The sequence below is a fragment of the Cylas formicarius genome, unplaced genomic scaffold (genome assembly GCF_029955315.1).
Source record: "Cylas formicarius isolate icCylForm1 unplaced genomic scaffold, icCylForm1.1 PGA_scaffold_7__23_contigs__length_41026272, whole genome shotgun sequence".
Lineage (NCBI taxonomy): Eukaryota > Metazoa > Arthropoda > Insecta > Coleoptera > Brentidae > Cylas > Cylas formicarius.
This window is the reverse complement of record NW_026844352.1, coordinates 39,822,210-39,837,360: the sequence shown is the minus strand read 5'-3', so window position 1 is coordinate 39,837,360 and position 15,151 is coordinate 39,822,210. Positions and strand designations below refer to the sequence as shown.

The 15,151-nt window shown below is 35.7% G+C and overlaps 1 protein-coding gene across 4 annotated transcripts in view; it reads left to right on the top strand.

The window, feature by feature from the left end:
* Positions 1–273: 273 nt before the first annotated feature.
* Positions 274–15,151, top strand: part of LOC132705231 (uncharacterized) — a 30,785-nt gene continuing 15,907 nt past the window's right edge. The window contains exons 1-4 of one of the 4 annotated variants that reach the window (XM_060675704.1): positions 274–514; positions 3,772–5,513; positions 11,074–11,230; positions 12,241–12,339. In XM_060675704.1, coding sequence (XP_060531687.1) covers positions 3,828–5,513; positions 11,074–11,230; positions 12,241–12,339 — 1,942 coding nt within the window. In that variant the 5' untranslated portion in view covers positions 274–514; positions 3,772–3,827. Of the gene's footprint in view, positions 537–565; positions 789–3,254; positions 5,514–11,073; positions 11,231–12,240; positions 12,340–15,151 lie in introns of those variants that run through there. The other 3 variants (XM_060675703.1, XM_060675706.1, XM_060675705.1) reach the window with 3 other exon arrangements.

Here is a 15,151-nt window from a genome sequence, read left to right as displayed (position 1 = left end):
AATGTTTATATGTCTTACCGCGCCTTCGAAAATAGAACATTTAGAAAAATATTATTTTTCATAACGCTTTGATTACAATGAGAGAATCGAAAAGAAAAAAAAAACGAAATTCTTGAATATGGTTGCCCGATATAATCCGATATTTATCTTTATTTTGTTAAATCTGTCTAGCTCGCCATATATCTGTTGCCAAATGTGATATTTTTGTTTCCAAGTAATAGGCGGGCCACTCGTAGAGTCTGTCGTTTCAGTCCTGAGTGGTCGGCACGCGATTCGGCCACCCGAACCACCAGATTTAGTTTCTTTTCGGCGTTTTTTTTTTTTTTTTCGAAACGCGTCGCGGCGGATACTTAGCGACCCCGATGTCACGGGGACAAGAAAAAGTCGTCGCGACGCCGAAAACAGTCGAAATTTTTGCGAAACCTACGCGGGACATGGTGCCAAAAGTCCGGCCGCGCGTATAGGCCGGATAATTGCGGTCGGTGCGACGAAAAACGCGGCAGTGAATCTCCCGGTACAATTCGGGCCTTAGCGAGGTTTTTTTTTTCAAATTTTTAGGCCGCAAACCCTAGTAATTACGTGCAGGCCAACAAGTTTCAAACGAAAGTCGATTTCGTAGTAATCCTTTATTTGTTAAAAGAAAGGTCAACACAATTTCGCGAATTACACCACAAATCGAATTCTGACAATAAGGAAGCACTCTCGATTGTAATAACCGTTCACAACCGAAAGAAACTGTTAATTAATTGTAGAAGAAACGAAATTAGACAAAAAAAAGGGATATTACGGTGAGTATATCGCCATTAAAGCTCAATTTGCAACATGACTGAACGGGAGCTTCCTTCAAGGGGAGCAAACACACCCAAATCTTCGGTGAAGTTGTCATAGGAGTTTAAATATACAGTTCAAACTCTATATAGCGAAATTGAAGGGACTGCTTTTTTTTAAATTAATATTTAATTATTTTATATACATATTTTAACATCTACTTAGGAACATTTTTTATAAATATTTAAGAACTAGTCGTTAGTGACGTTTCTGTCGACATCACGGGCTTCGCCACTTATCTCTCTATAATTTATACCATGTCTCTGTTTGAACTTCCCCAACCATCCTTCCGAAGCCTTGAAATCGATAATGCCAAGCTCTTCAGCAACCTTTTCTATTTTAGTTTTACGATAGGTCCAGGGAGTGGTACATTTTTAAGACGTTGCTGTTGGAACCACTGTACCACCCCGATCCAAATCTTCCAATTTGGGCTTTCTTCAATTTATTAGAAGCGATGGAGATTAACAAAATGAGACATTCAAATGTATTGCTTTACAAATACCTCTCCATTATTAAACTTAAATTCTCACAACAACATTTATTGTCATTTTTCGTTATATATTGTAGCAGGTAGTTTATAAATATTACATTTGGTAAAAACACGGTGTTGTCGAAACAATTGTCATCTGAATATATATAATTTCTTGAAAATCTGAACTTGTAGTTCTTATTTATTTTGCTAAATTGATTTTTATTAAGTAAAAGCCTCCTCAATCCAAGCTAATCAAAAAGATGAATTTTTCAAATGGAAGGTTAATATTTATGAGTCTCTCGTTTTTTTTTTTAAACCGGGAATATTTCGAACTGCAAGATTTTAGAACTAATTGCCCAGCAGTTTAAAAGAAACTGTAACTGTGGTTGTTCAGAAACACTACATCACACTTCATCTATTTCTTTATCTTATTCTAAATTGGCTGGATTCTCAGGTATTGGGATATTTCGGCTCTGTTGGCTCTCTCGAAAAGGTAGAGATCGCCTGGTTCCTTTATTATTGAACGTTCTTCACATACCTTAGAAACGATATCTGGTACCCAAAGTTTGATCACCGATTTTTACTTGAAAATAAGCATAGTATTGTTTTTTAACCAGGGTGTAGTTTTACAAAAATGTTGCTATGTAACCTTGTCTTTTTTATTAGTTTGCTCCCTATAATTCCAAAAATATAAAAAATACTAAATCACAAATTCCTTGTTGGCCTGTATTGCGATACCATTCAATTTCTACTGTTGGTTTTTCGGTTAACGTGCAAACCGATTCAACGCAACTTGACCAACCCAAAGAAACGTTTTTTTTTTCAACAAACTTAAGCTAATGTTTTGTATCGCCGCCCCTGTCTTACTGAAAGTGCCGAAAGGGGCTCGCCTACCTTAGAGACAGCTGCTTTACATTTTTTTACTCCGTCGTTGTCCGTTGTTTATCTTACTAGAAATATGTTGGAATATCGTTGTCTTCAAATATTGGGTATTTTTACTTTTTTAAAAAATAAAAAATTAAGTTCAGTCACTCATCAATATTATTAAATATCAACAGACCAACCAACAGACGTAAGTAAGAAAACTATGACCTAATTATAACCTAATTATCGAGATCGTCATAAAAGTATGTCATAATACTTTGCATTTTTATTGGTCTGCGTCTGTAGTTGAGTTTACATTAGTCACAATCAAGTTTAAAGTCATACTGGGGCTCTTTTACACTAAGACGGTTTTTCTAATAACTCTGGCAAACACCTAAAGAATTTCGTCTGAACAACGAAAATTCGTATTTATTCAACTTAATGAATAAATGAAATGAGTTATCAGCGTTGAAAAAAAAAGCTATCTGTTCTCCGTTTCTCTGACTATGGGGTATTAAATTGCCATAACTATCAAACCCTTTTAAATAGCAAGTGAGACACATAAACCCGTAGAAAATGGCTTCGATCAGACTTCGGCGTTTTTTTTTTAGATTTTCGACTGTTTTTTCTAGATTGCTATGAGACACGATAAGTGCCCGAAATTTGAAGGTATCGAGATTAAATTTGACATACGTAGTGAGCTTGGCTGCCTAACGAAGTCTATTGAAGCTGCGTAGCTGGGGGATGGTGGGGTATTTAAAAAAAAAAAAATTAAGTTCAAAAAAATCAATTCTCGAAAACCGAAAAAAAAAAGTTAACGAGAAGATCCAAAATATTAAATTGTATAAATGTTTTATGCTCACAATTTTCAAAAATGTATAAGGTAATATGGTCATAACTAAAAGGCTGTGTTTCACTTGTCAGTTTCTTTTACAAGATTATATAGTTAGTATGAACAGCTAGTATTTAATGTGTTTTTTTATATTGTTCTTGATATTCTGTGCTGTATTAAAAAATGTGGTAGGTGTCTCAAATTCGCAGCTATCGGCTTCAAATATTATACTGAAAAAGCTGGATTATCGGACGCGGAAGATCCAGTACTATAACTTTTATTTCAAGTATTTTTTCGATTATATTCATTTATGGAGAAAAATCTAAAAGACTCAAAAAATCTTCATTTCCAATGTAAATTTTTAGCCACAATTCAAAATTCGCAAAAAGTATCACAAATTGGTTTAAACAGTATTATAAGTCGCATCAAGAGCTACATTTATTGTATTGTATAGATCCAGTACTATAACTTTTATTTCGAGAATTTTTTCGATTATATTCATTTAAAGACAAAAATCTAAATGACCCTAAAAATCTTCATTTCCAAAGTAAATTTTTAGCCATAAATTAAAATTCGCAAAAAGTATCGCTAATTGGTTTAAACAGTATTATAAGTCGCATCAAGAGCTACATTTATTGTATTTGTTCCAAAATCCAATCCAAAATAAAATAGTAGAGTTGAATTGGTTCGTAAATAAAAACGGTTCTTTAAAAGAAAAATGGTAACGTAATTATTTCGGTTTGGTCTAAAATTTGGCGGTTTTCTCGCGGCCCAGCGTGAAAAGTGACAGGTGGCGGCCATGTGACTCTCGCCAAGCCCGCAACGCAAACGATGGCAGAGCGCGAATCGAAATCCAAACGGAAAACGCTGGGCAGGAGCGCCTCCACCGAAAGTACCGAATACTCGACCACCATGGGCAGATCGGTTAGACGCAAGAAACCGAAAGAACGGTGGTTGCTCTCCCGGAAAACTTGGAGGTACATGGCCGACGCTGGCAGGAAGCTCATACCGGACGGTGCGAGGAACTGTCCGGAGGACGTACCCAAAATTGAGGCGTACTTTCAGGAAGTATGCAAAAAGGAGCCGCGGTTTCTGCTGTGGCGGAAAAATTCCTATCCTGGAGCGTTGGGATTCCGTAGAAAGCGGAAGCAATCGAGGAAGGGAGGCAGTTGCCGCAAGGCGGTGTCCGCTGACGACGTGGACGTCGTTAAGCCCGAAAGGCCTCGCGATCTTCTGCTCGAACCCAAGGTGCATGGCAAGTTCGACTTAAAGAAGATGAAGGAAGACTTCCTAAACAGCCCGACCACGTCCGCCGACTACGGCGGGTTCTCCTTCGAGCCTAGCGACGATAAACTGTTGATTAATATGCTCGAAAGGTACCTGCGGATTGCGGACAGCGGCGGCAGCCACGACTTCGACTACCAAGACCTTATGGACAAATTGCAGAGGCATTTGAGTACAGCGAGTGACATCGTCTCCAAGGGGGGTTACTCCGCTTACTCGCCCCAGCAACACGTGCACTTCCAAGGGGACCACGTGCAACGGACACTGCGTGACACTTTGAGCCGGTATTTCAGCCACTCGAGCAATCGCGACAGGGTCATTTCCGATTTGCTCACCGACCGGAAGGCCCTGGAGAAGCTTTACTTCGATTTGAGGAAGGCTAGGGGTTTCAGAGGCGGCCGCGGCGGTACCGGATACTCCTGCGGCCCGACATACACCAACAGGACCTATAATAAGTCCCACGCGCCCGATTGCACCGTCGGGCAACATCCTCCACCTCTAATCGAAGTGGAAAGCGAGAGTGTCGAGGTCAGTTTGATGAGCAGGAAGGTCCAGACGGTTTCCATTCCCGAATCGGTGCTGCAGGAGGTCGAAGCCGAGTACAGGAACAATCTGGCCGAGGAAGACGAGAAAAGGGACACCGTGAAGCCTTCGAGAAGAAGGAGCAGCGTGGATAACGACGACGTGTCCCAGTCGGTGAGCGACACCATCAAAAGGTACCTCCGCATGGCGCGTAAGAAGAGCGTCGAAGCGGACAACGCGGACAGGTTCAAACGCGTCAATTACGACCGGAACCTGCGCAACATCAAGGCCAAAGGGGAGATCACCAAGCCGGGCGACGACGACGGCTTAAACAAGGGTTGCCAGACGAACGACGATTGGATTTTAACGTACCGCGAGCTAAAAATGGCCGAAACGTACGAAACGTCGGACGTGGAGAGTCGCGCGTCGAGCGCTCGAAGTAGCGTGGACGCGGGGGCGTGCGACGACGGTGTCAAATCGTCCCCGTCGTCTCCTCCGTCCGTCAAAGGCGGCCATTCTTTCTTAAGTCAATTGTTGCACGGCAAACACGATAAGAATTCTTCTTCCGCAGCGATGACCGCCATGCAGAAGAGCAAGTCGTCGTCGAGCGTCGTGCACCAAGGCAGCAAGCTGGTGGCGAAGAAGATCTTCAGGTCCAGGTCCAAGAGTCAGACGAGGCCCTCGCAGAACACGTGCAGCTGGATCCCTCGGGTAAGACATCGCTTTTTTCTTTCTTGGTTCTGCTAATCCCCTCTTACCAATCATGGTGAAACAAGTTCTGCCTGTGTGGCATCTAGGGTGAGTATCTCATTTTACACATCTTCCGATGTGAGACCCGTTCCTCTGGATAACGCATTCTGAAACTGTATTTCTTCGATCTCGATGTTATCAACTTTTACGGTGTTTTATTCTATGCCACACATTAAGTGACCAATGATTTTGGTTTGGCACTTCCCTCTTTGATAGATAAGATTATAACTAAAAATCAGTTTCGAATAACTCTGCACTCTATCTATCCCATATTAAACACAGCAAACAAAATTTATAAAACAATAAAATACCTAACAAGAAAATGTCGAAACATGTATCTAAATTTGGTATAAATTGTTTTTAAAACTGAAAACATCATAGGACATTTTCGAAAAACTAAATTACGAAAAACTCAAAACTCCGAAGTCTACAAGTTGTGGATTTCGTACCTCTATTTATTAAAGTTTCACACACATACGGAAACAACTCAGCAATACAAAAAAATGTAGACTCAGAGCTCGAATATTAATTCAGTAAATCAGAAGTAAAGAAAGGTTTACATGTTAAGGAAAAGATGGATTGACTGGAAAATGGAGGGGTACAAGAGAAAAGAATACCAAAAGGGTACTTGTATATAAGAAGGATACAAAACGGACATAAAAAACTGCAGGCGCAAAGATATTAACGAGTAGACTATCGAATGAAATTTGTTGGGTGCCAATCTGAAGAACCGCTTTTAGAACTAAAAATGGAAGCGCAAATCCAAATTGGATGACAACAAAACAGTTAGGGCAACATACAATAGAACAAGTCAAAGAATACATATATCACAAATTAAATTAGAACAAAAAATGTTGAGATTTTCACAGTTTTTAATGCTTTATGACAGCTGTTTCACTGGAACCGAAAGACAACTGCAATCATTTTTATATTAACTCGATACATAACCGCATGAAATGTACCATAGAGACGGAACAAGATAACTCTCTAAACTTGGATTGATCTATGACTAATATGAAAACTAATATTATTTCAGAAAAATGAAAATATTGGAAAAGCTATTAAGCTTAGGCTTTTTTTAAGTGACCCTATATACTTTAAATTTAATTTTAAATTGTGCATAAGAACCATGTTAACATCTTTTGTATTTACCATTGTTTCATAACTTTTAAGACCGATGCGATAATGAACTTTACTCGATTGTTAACTCACCCTGGACAGATACACCTCTTTATCATTTTAGTTTGTATTTCGCCGAAATTGTGACAATAAGTCGTCAAAAAACAGAGAAGCGATATATTCTAAATGCATCGAAAAGTAAATTAGAAAAAGTGTTGAAATTTGAAAGTAGATCAAATTGGAAAAATTGTATTTTATGTTTCATCTTACATATAATGCATATAAAATATAAAAAAAAAGATATCGGAATTCCAAAATTTCGTGCAAGCCAGAAAAAGGAACAATATAAATTGAAAATTAATTTCGATTTAAATCGCCCACTATTTAACCTTTAGTTTCATTTTTTTTGCCGAAATTTTCTAAGCTGCTTGCTGTTAAGTATGCATAACTTTTTTCTAACCGGCTTCCAGTGCTTAACAAATTCAGAACCTATCATTTCCTGATGCTGTGCATTCTTCTCTTGCACATATTATATCGGGTGTCCCAGTAAAGTACGGCGTCAGTAAATCTTCGGAAACGGCCGCCAGGGGGCGTTAAAGTGGCTAAACTGTTCTAAAACTGAAACAAATTCAAAAGATAAGATATTGAGCGTTCAATTAAAAAATACACTTCACCACAACCTTCCAATAGGAATGAGACCGAAAGCAATCCTACATTTGCCACTGTGGTCCTTACCTACTTCGCAAATGTTCACTGTCCAACTCTTCACTTATCCAATTCTAGGAAATCCTTCTAATTTATCCTCATCAAGACCGTATTCATAAAGATTCAATAAATCTTGAACTTCAGGCGGCAGCTGTTTTTTTTTCAATTTTGATTTTCTTGTTTTAAAGGACAAATATATGAAGGGCGGACCCCTGTTATTTCTCGATTAAATGCATCTGTCAAGACTTTGGGCGTTGTATCATTAACAATGATATTCGATGGTCTACAGTCTCGCCAGATTGCCAAGTATTTTTGTTTCGTGAACCTGTAACGACCTAAAAAAATGTTTTCTCTCTAATCCCCCACTTAACCCATATTATCCCAAGCATAAAAAAAAAAATACTTTTTTGCTCTGAAGTTATTTATTTTGTTGCACTTAACAATACATTACATGTGTGTAATTGTTTTATCAGTTTTTGAAAATCAATCATTTCGTCATTAAATAACATAAAAAATATTTCAAGCGGAGTTTTACCAGAAAGACTATATTTTAGTTCCTCCCATGATCTAAATTCATCGGACATAGGTGTGTGGGTGTATTCAATCTGACCTTTCTGCCATTTGACAGTAGAAGCAAGCCTGTTCATCATTTGATAAGTCCCATTCAGGTTCAGAAGTTGGTGAATTACACGACTCTTGAGGGACAGCTGTATCATCCGGTGTATGTAACTCGAACGTTCCAACTATATCAGTTGGTTTCCCAAATTCTTGTAGATTTATGTTACCGTTCATATCTTCTTCGTCAGTCAAGGTATCAACGTCTCTGTTCTGCAAATATTTTTTCACGTTTTTTTGAGCATAAATTTACAAGGAATGGAATGCTACAATACATAAGAATACGTAAATCCAAATAATACTTACGACTTTCGTTGTTTTCACGATCCCGATCCATAGCCGCCTTTAATTCTTTTTTGAGTCAAAAACCTCGGAAATGCCATATTTTACGAACTGAAACGTTCACTGCACAAGGCACAAACTAATACTAAAGAACACGCTAAATGTTGGATGATGCGCTGACTTGTCTAGACTTGCAATAACAAAGTTTGATGCTATAGGCTTTACAAAAATGGCAACACAAATCCAAAATACTTTTTTTTGCTATTTAGGATTTACTTCAAAATGTGATACAAATTTACGTACCGCTTTTGTTAAGTTTTGAAGTCATACATAAGGTCTTGATTTTACACATAAATTAGCGATCTCTACGGTTGTATATCTTCTAGTAGTGGTAATAATAAAATTTATAAATGGATGTGCAAAAATATTTCACGGATGTGACAAAAAAAGTCATAGAATAGGTGGTGCGTTAACGCACCACTGGGACAAAATGGAGAGCCAATTTATAAGAGCACAAAAAACATTAACCTCAGACTTTTTGTAGCCCTAACACAACTTCATAAACGCCGTGTTCTTAATGCAAAATATACAGCGTCATATTTATATCTATTACTAGTTAAAACAAGCAAATATTTCAAAGTAAAAAATTTCAGACTTTACATTTTGTTGTCACTGTGGTACCAGCCACAAGTGCGCTTTCCAGAATTGACTGTTAGACATTTTGGCCAAAATCAGCGTACTATATACGAATGCGAGCCGATATAAAGCGCCACCGACATTTTCAAATTCCACCGACAGGATTAATTGGTAAAACGCGGTATTTACTACGCGGATAACGGATCGTCTCAATCGTCGCGCTTTTTTGTACACCTCAGAAAATTGTGATGGCCACGGCGCCTGTGTAGGCAGTATCTGTTCAGCATCAGCGGAAGATTCACCGAACTTTACACGAAAAAACAACTATATATTACGTTCGGTTTTGATGGGTGAAATTTTTAACTCGAAACCCAAACAGTACACACATCTTTATTCATTGTCTCATCGGTTTCAAAAGTCACGAGAAATGGTCGATACGAAAGTTGGAGGGATCGTTGGGATGCACATTTTGAAATTAATGTAAAGTATACGGGGTGGCTCAAAAAGTGCGACGAATAAAACCAGTAAATCCATACTTGGACTTTTTTTTATTTTACTGATACCTCAATAATATTTACGAGTTTATTCATTTGTAAAAGGAATAAAATATACGAGCCAGTAGCACGAGTATAAAAGTACAAAAGTGCACAGAACAAAAGTATATAGCAGCAGAACGATGCATGTCATGGTATCGTCGGCAAATAATGTTATTTTGCTGTTTTTCACAACTTGAGATAGATCATTAATCAAAGTAAATAAGAACTAAAAGTTCAGATTTTCAAGAAATTATATATTTTTGCATGACAATTGTTTCGACAACACCGTGTCTAAATAGAGTTTACTGTTGTCTGGATTTGCTTTTTATTTACAATTTGTTTAATGATATTAACTTCTTTGTTGTAATTTTCTGTTGATAGTGGCGTATTAAAAAGTCTGTGTATAAAATAGTGACATGCAGCCATTTTGTATGTATAAGGGTGATTTGAGCAGTTATGCGTGACTAATTTGTTTTGGGTTTTCGTAATAATTAGGTCTCAAAAATTAATAGAGTTATCCTGTTCAATCTCGATAGTGAATTTTATACGATTATGTAATGAATTAATGTATTAACAAAATTAAAGATATCGAAAGCCCTTCTAACGCAACACTATTGTCTTTTGATGTACAAAAGTTATTTCCAAGTATTCCACCTAGGGATGTGGTAGTTTTAGTAGATTTCACCCGAACTCGGAAACAGGTTAACCCATTAACGAACATAAAAGAGCGTTTAAAAACAATAGTCTAGGTCCTAATTATGCTACACACTTAAACACAGAAAAACACATTTTTGACGATAATTTTGATGTTTTACATACAGTCACAAAAAGTAGAAAATTAAATTTATTGGAAGCCATGGAGACTAACAAAATGAGACATTCAAATGTATTGCTTAACGATCAATTAGATTTAAATACCTCTCCTTTATTGAACTTAAATTCTCACAGCAACATTAATTAAGGTTTTATTGTCATTTTTCGGTATATATAGTAGCAGGTAGTTGGTAAATGTTACATTTGATAAAGACACGATGTTGTCGAAACAATTGTCATGAAAAAATATACAATACCGTGAACATCTTTTTAGTTCTTATTTATTTTGATTTATTAAAGAGGTTTTGCCAGATATGACGACAGTCTTACTAGTAGGAATTCATTAAATGGAAGACGGAATATCCCTCGGTTGAAACACACTACTAAAATAGCCACACAAAAGTTGAAACATATTTTTGTTCGACAAACAATTTTAAATAACTTTATTAAAAGCCTTGCTCGTCTCAAAAACATTGTGCATGGAAAAATTGATGTCACGAATGAACGTGACCATTTTTTTTCTGAAAACCATGTCGTTTCAGATCTGCCATTCTTTACCACAAAGAACAACTGCGAATAAAACCTTGGCAAAGTGACGCAAGACTCTCTGTTCCACTTTCGAGCTTTTTGGAAACGTCCCTCGACCTTGACATTTATTAAAGTGACTAGTAGGAATTCGTTAAATGTAAGATGGAATTTCCCTCGGTTCAAACACACTACTAAAATAGCCACAAAGAAGTTGAAACATATTTTGGAAATCATTTGTATATAGGTATGTTCGACCAATAACTGGCATTTAATATCGTTTTCTTCAGGGCAGTTGTGTATGGAACAGCATCAATGGTCGGCAGGTGGTGCTTGGCGATACAAACCTGCTGCATTTGACCGAAATCGAGAGGAAGGTACTGCAGAAGGTCTCCATAGCAAAGCTCCAAGCCCTCAATTTGGGTGTAGCAGTGAAAATTCCTTCGGGTATGTTTCAAAGCCATTCATAGCCATTGATCGTGTGTTGGACTCTACGAGGTGTAAGGTAAAGGGCAAGGTGACTTTTGTTATGTTCAATATATTTTTTTGTTATGTTGGTATCATATGTTGACAGTTTGAACGTTTACTTTTTTGGTGCAAAAAATGGACTTCAGTGATGCAAAACCATATGGAAAATCGCTGGAAGAACTCAAAGCCATACCAGTGGTGGTTCAAGGATTGGGGGGGGGGACTTCTTGGGGGCTTGATTAATTTTAATAAATTCTTTTTGATTAAACTTAAAAGTCATCTTGCTTTTTGAACATACCTCGTATAATGCTATGGAATACGGCGGAGACCACTAAGTTTCAATGAATTTATGCTATAGTTGGGATATAATAATAAACTGAACTGAGGTGGCTTGAACTTAACGAAAATCCATTTAACAAAATAAATAACAACGAAAAGATTAGATTTTCACGAAATTATATATTTTCACATGACCCTTGTTTATTATATACACCGAAAAATGACAAAAACATAATTAATGTTGTTGTGAGGATTTAAGTTTAATAATGGAGAGGTGATTAAATCTAATTGATCGTTAAATTCTCACAACATTAATTGAGGTTTTATTGTCATTTTTCGGTATATATAGTAGCAGGTTATTCATCTTTTCTTAATATTTATGATTGTTGTATGGCCCAGCTGGGTTGCATTTGAAGGTCGTCCAATTGCATTATCAATTTGCCATTTTTAGCTTGATCTTTGTCAATTTTGACAATTCCTTGACTGATGATTTATAAACACTTATTAAGAAAAAATCAAATAAAGAGCCTTTATTCTTTAGAACGTGTCCTATGAAAATCTTAGTGTGCTGCGGGGGATCTTCACGAGACCTATAATTCTGCGGCCATTTTGTTTTCGTGTAGGAATAATTTTTGAGACGCGTGATTCGTCTTTTGGTCATTTTTTTAAAGGGTTATTGGTAATAAAATTTTTGTTTTTGTGCTACTTAGAGACGGTCGGTGCTGTCCCCACGAAACCGAAGAGAAGACCTTACCTGTTGAAACGCAAGGCACTTACCACAAGTATATTCGATGGGGGAAGAAAAGAAGGTAAACATTTGTTGTTTCGTTAAATATTTAGTAGGCGCTCTAGTACCAACTTCTAATATCTACAGGGAGGTTCGAAACAAACGCGGACGCCTTAAGGCGTGATCCGTTGGTTTAAATAAGCGTTACTTAGTTATATAAATATTCAGCCAAGAGTCGACCATTACTGAGATTTTGCGGCACCAAGATGGCGGAAAAGTGTTGTTTTTATTTTTTGTCATTTTTTAAATTTATTAGACACTTTTTTTTCTTCCGTGACTATGATAATATATAATTATTTATTATGTTCTTTTTAGTTTAATCAATAAACTAGGATTTCATTCATGCATGACCTATTAAATATTTTAAAAAAATTGGTACCTTAAATGATAATAAAAACTATTTTAGTTTTGGCCTTTATCAAAATGGAAATTTAAAGACGTCTTTATTAGACACTTTTTTTCTTGTGTGACTATTATAATACATAATACATAAAAACTTACGCAATGGCATAGAAAAAAAGAGATATCGATAGACGTCTTTATTAGACACTTTTTTTTCTTGTGACTATTATAATATATAATTTTTTATAATATTTTTTTTCTGAAGAAAATTAATAGTTTAATCAATAGACTAGAATTTAGTTTGTGTACGACATAATCAATGATTGTAACAAAAAAAGGGACTTAATTTCACGAATGCGAATAACAAAGGTGTTGGGTTTGTCAGGTGACTCCAAAGGAAAAAAAAAGAGGCCACGACTCGATAGTATTTTTTCGTTCGATCCATCGATGTGATTAATAATAATAATAATAATCATAAATATAATAATAATAGCCTTTTTTATCAAGCAGTTACTAAACAACGCATTTTTTAACGGCCTTTTACAACAAGCCAAATTTACCAGCGTGTTCAACTTCAATTATTAATATAATTAAATGAATTTATTACTGAAACCATGAAAAACACCTGTAAAATCGGAAAGGCAAGGAAAAAGATGATCTTTGTACAATTTTTTGAATGCATTTAAGTTAACTTTAAAGAAACTGTTCATATTCATATTTAAATGCTTTCTGGCAATGCTTTTACATTGTGCGGGTTATTTTTAAACAAAATATAAATATTATAATCGAAACGTGTTTCATAGTTCGTTTCCTTTAATTTAGAAGAGACTGAAAATGCCATAAATAAATAAATAATATAAGGAGACAACATTTGATAAATAAATGCATACTTTTTGATAAAACTTTCAAGTCACATTACTTCTCGAACACACCTCGTAAATATGGCATTTAAGAAACGTTTTTGCATGTTCATTTGCGACCACCCTGTATAATATATTTTCGCCCCATATAGATGAAAGCATTAAATGAAAACCACCTCACAAAAATTTAAAATTGCAATTTTGTGTAAAAAAACACCAAAGAACGGTTCTTCCACAAAGAAATGGAAAAGTTCATTTTTCTCAAAAACTCTTCCAGATTTCGAATCGAAAAATATTCAAAATCAAGCGAAATATTTGAATTTTTACAAATATTCTCAGCATTCCATGGAAAAAAATAAAATTGGTGACAGTCTCGCGATAACTTAACATAACACATAACCATAAATAAAATATATACTTGGGTGTATTTTTTTTAAATTTTAATTTCTTCTTTAGTGTCGCACTTATTAACGACCGTTACGCGGATAAAAAAAAATCTATTCCGGACCAGCGAAACAAAAAAAAAATACAATTAAGGTAATGATTTTCAGGACACGCCTCTAAATTTATTTATTTATTTATTTATTATGAAAAGTACTCATAATCAAGAGAGATAATTGAATTTTTTACACATATTCACAGCATTGCATGGAAAAAAATCAAATTGGTCACTGTCCCGACATAATACATTACCATAAATAAAATATAAACTTGGATGGAATTTTTTTAAATTTTAATTTCTTCTTTAGTGTCGCACTTATTAACGACCGTTACGCGGATAAAAAAAAATCTATTCCGGACCAGCGAAACAAAAAAAAATACAATTAAGGTAATGATTTTCAGGACACGCCTCTAAATTTATTTATTTATTTATTTATTATGAAAAGTACTCATAATCAAGAGAGATAATTGAATTTTTTACACATATTCACAGCATTCCATGCAAAAAAATCAAATTGGTCACTGTCCCGACATAATACATTACCATAAATAAAATATAAACTTGGATGTATTTTTTTTAAATTTTAATTTTTTCTTTAGTATCGCACTTATGGGTGTATCGGTGTTTGGTTTGAAAAATAGAAAATTCCCGTCTCATTAACGATTTGGAACGTAGCAGGTACAATGTACTCGGCCACGTCTGTTTACTTCTGAAAAATCACATGCCGAGCGTCGCGTTTGACGGGTGGAATTTAAGCGCGCTCCAAATTAACGACAGTTACGCAGATAAAAAAAAAAATCTATTCCGGACCAGCGAAAAAAATTCGGACAATTAAGGTAATAATTTTCAGGACACGCCTCTAAATTTATTTATTTATCTATTTATTATTTATTTATTTATTTATTTATTTATTTATTTATTTATTTATTATTAAATGTATTCTTCCCGATGAGTTACAGTTTGGCCAGCGAACTGTTTCATTTAAGCAAGTCATGACTTATGAATTTAATAGGTATTTTCAAGACGGTGTTAAAAATATTTTGAGTGGCATTCCGCCATCTCTGGCTGTGAATGATATCAATGAAAATATACCAACCTAAAAAGAATAAGAGAATTAAAAAGTGAGACTGGTGATGAGTGTGGTATTTCGAAGAGTGTATTGATTGATGCCTGTGCAGTTGTTGGACATT